The sequence below is a fragment of the Lagenorhynchus albirostris genome, chromosome 19 (assembly GCF_949774975.1).
Source record: "Lagenorhynchus albirostris chromosome 19, mLagAlb1.1, whole genome shotgun sequence".
In the NCBI taxonomy this organism is placed as follows: Eukaryota; Metazoa; Chordata; class Mammalia; order Artiodactyla; family Delphinidae; genus Lagenorhynchus; species Lagenorhynchus albirostris.
The window spans coordinates 9,428,677-9,435,367 of record NC_083113.1 but is presented as its reverse complement, the minus strand read 5'-3'; the positions used below and the strand labels follow the sequence as shown (position 1 = coordinate 9,435,367).

The window sequence follows — 6,691 nt, the reverse complement described above, 5'->3', positions numbered from 1 at the left end:
GCTGGTACCTTGATCTTGGACTTTGAAGCCTCCAGAGCTGGGAGCAATAAATTTCCGTTGTGTATAAGCTATAAACTGTAGTATTTTGTTATAGCAGCCCAAACAGACTAAGGGAGAGAGGGTTGTCCCTCCACCAGACAGAATTCATTTGCACGCCTGTACAGAAGAATTATTTTGTAATGCCGTCACTTATCTACAGTTTATGGAGTTGTAAAACAGAACCCCACAGAATCAGATAACTTTGAATGGCTGGTTACAGGCTGAATTATGTCCCACCAGAATTCATATGTGAAGTCCTAACCCCCAGTACCTCATAACGTGACCTTATTTGGAAACAAGGTTGTTGCAGATGCAATTACTTAAGATGAGGTCATACTGGCATAGGGTGGGCCCTAATCTAAAATGACTGGGTCCTGGCAATTCCCTGGTGGTAAGACTCCGCACTTCCACTGCAGGGGGCATGGGTTCGATCCCTGGTCAGGGAACTAAGATCCCACATGCGACGTGGCATGGCCAATAAATAAAATAAAGATAAAATAAGAAAATAAAGTAAATAGGGAAATTTGGACACAGACATGCACACAGGGAGAGTGCCACGTGGAGTTGAAGGTAGATATTGGGTGGTGCTCTTAGGAGCCAAGGAACACCAAAGGTTGCCAGCGAAACACCAGAAGCTCGGAGAGAATCATGGAACAAATTCTTTCTCACAGACTTTAGAGGGAACTAACCCTGCTGACACCGTGATCTCTGCCTCCTGGCCTCTAGAACCGTGAAATAAATTTCTGGGGTTTCAGCCATTCAGTTTGTGGTGCTTTGTGATGACAGCCCTAGCAAACTAATACAGATGCAATATGGAGAAGGTATAGTTTATCACGACACAAAATTTTCCCTACGATATGTTGGAGCTGATTTCTGGAGGATGAACAGGGTCAGGCAGTAGGAGAGGGTAGAAAGAGCGTGCGCAAAGTCCCAGAGGCAGGTGAGTGGGCGAGGTCCCTGATTCCACGTGGCTAAGGCACTGAGAGGGGCAAGAAGGGAACAATGGGGCCAGTCAAGGGCAGAGCATGCTAAGGCTTGGGGTTCTTTTGCTTGTTTTCTTGGCCAAGCCGGGCAGCTTGCGAGATTTCAGTTCCCCCACCAGGAACTGAACCCCGGCCACAGTAGTGAAAGCCCGGAATCCTAACCACTAGGCCACCAGGGAACTCCCAAGGCTTGGGTTTTTGTTCTGAGGACCTTGGGAGCCTGAAAAAGACCTCTATTTATGGGACACTGACTAGCCCAGCCACATGTTATCTGCTCTACGTCAGAGGCTCATTGTATCTTCCCAAGACCACTGAGATCAGAGGACACACAGCCAGCAAAAGAGGTGGGGTGGAACTTGAACCATGTCTGCCAAGTGCCCCGAGACGTCAGGGTCACAGCAGGTGAGAACCAGCAGATCAAAGACAGAAGCTGCGGTGGGAAGACCTCGGGCAGAGCTAAGGGCAGGGACTTTGTCTATTTTTTCACTGCTGTATCTTCGGAACCTATGACTGCAGGTAGGTACCCAGTACGTATTTCTTAGATGGGTAAATATTCTCTGAAGGCGATTATACCCATCTTCCGGAGGAGGAAACTGAGGCTCAGAGAAAGGCATCGCGCCCTAAGCCTTTAACTCAGCTGCCAGCTTCCAGCTTCCAGCACTCTCCGTGAACACCTTGCCACACAGAGGACTGGAAGGCGCAAAAGGGGGGGTTGCCAAGCTGATCAGGGCGCCCGGGTGCGGATGCCAGGCTTTAATAAGGCAGCGGGGCCCTGGGGCGCTCACTGGAAACCCCAGCTTCAGGGGCTGCCCTGAGTACCCCAAATCCTTTCGGACTCAGCCCTCTCGGCCTCGCTGCCGCCCTCGGTCTCCCCTCCGGCCCCGCCCCCCAGGTCCTCGCTGCAAAACCACCGCCTTCGCTTGTACTTCCGTTTCCTCCTAGTAGCAGTCGGCCCTGAACCCCCGCCCCGCGAGGCCATACCATTCCAGGCCGGAGGGGGAGATCCGGGAGGGGGCGCGCAAAGGCTTCTCCCGGGACTCCCTCTGCCGGTATGCTCCCTGGCCTCACAGGGCGAGAAGAGGGAGATTTGCGTCGGGGCCCTCAGGGTGGTGGTGGGCCGTAGGGCCCCCTTCGTCCCCGCTGTGGGGCCTTTCTCCCCTCATCCCCCCCCGCGGCGTTGGTCCGCTCTGTGGAAAGCCCAGTACCAGGCCTCTCTGCGCATGCTCCGCCTCGGGGCTCCCACCTCGCCTTTTCTCGCCGGAGTGCTGATCGGGTGTTCGGACTGTAGCGGATGCTCCGGTCCGGAATCATGGCTGTTGCCGTTCGAGTCGTTTATTGGTGAGCACGAGGGCCGGAGATCCCCTCTTCGAATCCCGCCCGGGCCCCGCCCTGTCCCAGCGGAGCTGGGCGCTGGGGACGTCGGGGGCAGAACCCATGGGGATCCTTCCACTGGGAAAAGGATTCCGTAGGGGTGGGAAACAGAGGGCGTTGATTTCTCTGCCCTCCCCCACCCCGTCCCCAGTTTGTAACATTCTAGATGTCTCAGGTCTCAAAAGGTAGAACTGCGACACGTGTGTGTTGTTTTAACCCCCCCGATTCCGGGACTCAGTGTGGGGAGCAGGTGGGGGTCAGTGTGTAATGGGAGAGGAGGTTCCGTCAGCGCCTCGGTTTCCCCTCCCCCAGTACCTGGAACAGTCGTGGGGTGGGGCCGGCCAGAGTCGAGAAGGTTCGAGAAGTTTCTGGCGTGCGTTTGGCAAGGACTTGAATGCATACAGTGGATGCCTTTCGCTACTAACCCTAGTCTTTTTCTGACCTCGCTTTTCCCGTCTGTAGAGGGAGTGATCTTAACGTTACCGCGGAGGGAATACTGTGTGTTGGGTGTTAAACATTTGATCTGATTGTTCCGTTCAGAGTGAAAAAGTGCCAGGTCTGCAGGGAATGTTCCGTCCTGTAGACTGCTTGATCGCCCTGGCCCCTAGGACTGTGCTGGCATGCACAGGCATGCTGGCCTGTAGGCGCTGAATAAATACATGTTAAGTGAATTTCCTCTCCCGGAAACCCCTTGAGTGGGGGTGGGGGAGGGGGGTGTGTCTAGCTCCATTTTACAGGTGAGGAAACTGAGGCTGGGAGTGGGGCAGTGGCAGGTCGGTAGCTCGAGGTTCATTCAGGCTGCAGATAACAGGTTACCCGAATCTGGGTCCACTGGCTGTCATGTCTGTGAGATGTCCAGAGGGGGTTATGAAAGGCTCACATCTGTCACAGCATTAGCGGTGTCCCTGGCCACTCGGTCACGCAGGGGGTGAAGTGAAATTTTGAGACCCGGGGCGGGGGGGGGGGGGCCTGTGCACCAGACTCCAGTTCCAAAATAGCCTCCCGTGGGGGGTTGGGGAGGCGTTTAAATTTCATCCTCGGGCCTGGCAGGGCCTTGGGGATCCAGGAATAATGGTTTCCCTTGGACGGGCGGGGGTGGAGCTGTTATTTCAGCAGTTGTCCTAACCCAGTTCTCTCCATTGTCTCCGCCTCTGCTCTGCCTCACGCTGTGGCCTCTCCTTGTCACCCCCTGTTTGAATTTCCTCGCGTGGGTGGCTCTCCCCTTCCTGTGCCCCTGCCTCCCCATCTGTGTGCTGCCCCCCAACACTCGGTGTGTCTCTCCTCTCTCTTGAGGGTGTCTGTACCTTGCTTGGTTTTGTCATCTGTGTCCCTCTTCATCTCTTCCTGCTCCCCCCCATTTCCCTCCACCTCTGCTTCTGCCTCTCCCTGGATCCCCACCGTCTCCCTCTCTCTCCCGGGACCCACTCTCTTGGACACTCTCTCACCAGTGGCGCTTGAGGCTACAAGTCCAAGGTAAGCAGAGTGGTCCCAAGAGGCACCCCTGGAAGATGGGGGAGGGGGGCTAGCTGGCGTGGCTCCTGTGGACCCCTGTTGTGACCTCGCACCCCCTTTTGCAGTACCTTCAGCTTAAGAAGAAGTTAGAAGATGAGTTTCCTGGACGCCTGGACATCGTGGGTCCTGGGGATGGGGAAGGAGTCAAACATGGGTCATGTCCGTCCTTCAGCCCTGGATGGCGGTGGGGGTGGTGTGGGTCAGCCCCACCCTTCGCCCCCATTCTCCATTCCTTGGGCAACGGCGGGTGTCCCCAAGAGGGCATCTCAGCCCTGCCAACACCTCTCCTTCTCCCCAGTGCGGCGAGGGGACGCCCCAGGTCACCGGTTTCTTTGAAGTGTTGGTAGCGGGGAAGTTGGTTCACTCCAAGAAGGTATGTCTGTCTGTCCGTTCTGCCCCATTTGGGGCTAGTGGGGTTTTGGGACTGGGGTTGGCATCTTGGTCCCAGCTCATCCCTCGCCTCTTCCTCCCTTCTCCAGGGAGGCGATGGCTATGTGGACACGGAGAGCAAGTTTCTGAAGCTGGTGGCCGCCATCAAAGCCGCTTTGGCTCAGGCCTAATGGGCCCTGAGGGCAGAGGTGAGGGGGACCCGGCGCCTAGACGACAATTGACGACTCCTGTTCCTAACGTGCTCCAGACCCGAGCACTAGTGTCCAGCCCAATACCAGAACAAGTAGCGGTTTCCATGTTGTTCTCTGGACCGTAGAACTGCTTTTCAGCACTTTCTAGCCTGCTTTGCAGTTTTCAAGCCTGTACGTTCTAGATGAGCCCCAAACCCAACCTGTCCTGGAACTGGGCCCTGGTTACTAACCAAGCCATAACCAAGCTCTGGCTCCTGGCTTTTGAGAGCCCAGAAGCACTTTCTGCCCCCGTCTAAGCTTGAGTGCCAGCTCCCACCCCACGGTGTGCTAGCACTGAGTGTCCTGTGCCGGGCTACTGTGGACCCAGGTACCTGCCCCCAGCATGCTTTGCACCAGGAACCTGGTTCTGAAACGCTTTGAACTCAAGTTCCATTTCTTATCGTCCTCACTAGAGCAGAGCGAGGTTGCTTTCAGTGGGAATTTGGACCCGCAAATTTGAATTAAAGCAGTACAAAAATATGAATGTCTTGCCTCCTGTGCAGGTCTGAAAAGAAGTGAGTCTCCCCAGATTAAAAAAAGAAAATCAAGAATTTCATAATTCCAAAGCTGCATGAGCTGGCGATGTGTGGGCTGTTGCTGTGGGGGGGTGGGGGGTGGAGGGGGGGTGCTACCTTTGTGGGGTTTGAACTCCTAAAGACAAAGGCGCATCCCTTGCATAAACACACCATTTGCCGCCTCCAAACTGTCAGTAACTCGAGGCATTTGCTTAAATCAGCACAAGGTTTGCTTAGATTCAGAGGAGTCCACCAATGGGTGATTTCATCTAAAATAAGCAAAAATGGGATGTATGTAAGAAAAGAAAGGGGGAAGAATGATTCTTGTTCGCATGGTTTCTGAGGGCAGTTTCAGGAGTCTCGAGACCACCGCCAAGCTCAGCGATTCTCTTGAAGGACTCACAGAACTCAGCAGAGCTGTTTTACTCATGGTTGCAGTTTATTACAGCGAAAGCTTAGAGATTAAAGTCAGGGAAGTGACTCCCTTTAATCTGGCCTCTCTCCCCCTGTAGTCTGAAGCCCCCTCCCCCCTTCTCTCTGCGCAGTCCAGTGACCTTGGCCCAGCCCCTCTCGGCAGACGCTTCATGACAGGAAGGACTGAAATGTCTCGTGGACGCCTGGTCCTTCCCTGATGTTCTCACGGCTGCCGGTTGGGGTAGAGATGGACACCCCTGGTCTTTGCCTGCGTGTGTGGGAGTGTGCGTGTGTCCCCAGGAGTCTAACTTTGCACGCTGGTCCCGCTTCTTCCTTTCCCCCCCTGTCCCTCATCTCCCTGCACCCCGCCATGTCTTCCTTCTACCCTCTCGTGTTTGGGGCGGTCCTGCTCCAGGCTTCCTTTTCAAGGGGAAGCTGAGAGCGGATCAGGATGGATGAGTCTCACATTTCAGCAGTGATTGCAACGGTTCACAGCTCAATAAATGTTGATGAAGTTAACAAAATGTGCGTGTGTCCATTTTACCCTGGAACCTCCTCCCCCTGGTCTCCAGTCCAGGAAATTAGTGATTTGATATGTACAGAGCTGTAACTAACTTCAGGGTTGAACTTTCAGTGGTCCCCAAAGCCAAGGTTACGGTGGTCTCTGGATGCCACCTGGAGTTGCGTGTAACCATCACTGGTGTAAGTCCTCCAGGGTGAAGTGGGTCCCTGGTTGCTGTGTTCTGGAGAAAGCTGGCAGTGGTTGGAAGAAAGGTGCTGGGTGGTGTCATAGATTGTGTTTTGGGGCCCTGTATTTTATCCCCTCCTCGCGTGTATGCCTTACCCCCTTTACCGTCCTCACACTAGAGATGAGCTGTGCGTCCTCACCTCCTAACTTTGGGTTTGATCACATGACTTGCTTTGGCCAATGGAATGAGGCAGAAGTAACGGGGGTCAGGTCTGAGCCTGGGTCTCGAGATGCCTTGTTCTGCCAGTGTTGAGAACACTGGGAAGTGCCTGGAGGTCTCACGGGCCCACTTCCTAGTATTTCATGTGACAAGACTAAGCGTTAGGGGTGACTGGCCACTTTTGTACAAACCACAGTTAATTCATTTTTTAAGAACTCCGTCTTGACATTATCCCAGCCGATTACAGTTGGGATGGAGCGTGAAGATGTGTGTGTCACTGAGGTTTTAAAAACTGCCTTTAGGATCCATTTTGTAAAGGGTACGTCCTG

General features: G+C 54.3%; 1 protein-coding gene across 1 annotated transcript; it reads left to right on the top strand.

Moving 5' to 3' along the window:
• The first annotated feature begins 2,233 nt into the window (after window positions 1–2,233).
• On the top strand, window positions 2,234–5,978 carry SELENOW (selenoprotein W). The gene is made up of 6 exons (XM_060130864.1): window positions 2,234–2,360; window positions 3,842–3,866; window positions 3,971–4,024; window positions 4,204–4,278; window positions 4,385–4,483; window positions 5,586–5,978. Exons 1-5 carry the CDS (start codon window positions 2,314–2,316, stop codon window positions 4,463–4,465), a joined length of 282 nt encoding a protein of 93 aa, XP_059986847.1. The 5' UTR covers window positions 2,234–2,313; the 3' UTR covers window positions 4,466–4,483; window positions 5,586–5,978.
• The last annotated feature ends 713 nt before the right edge of the window (window positions 5,979–6,691 follow it).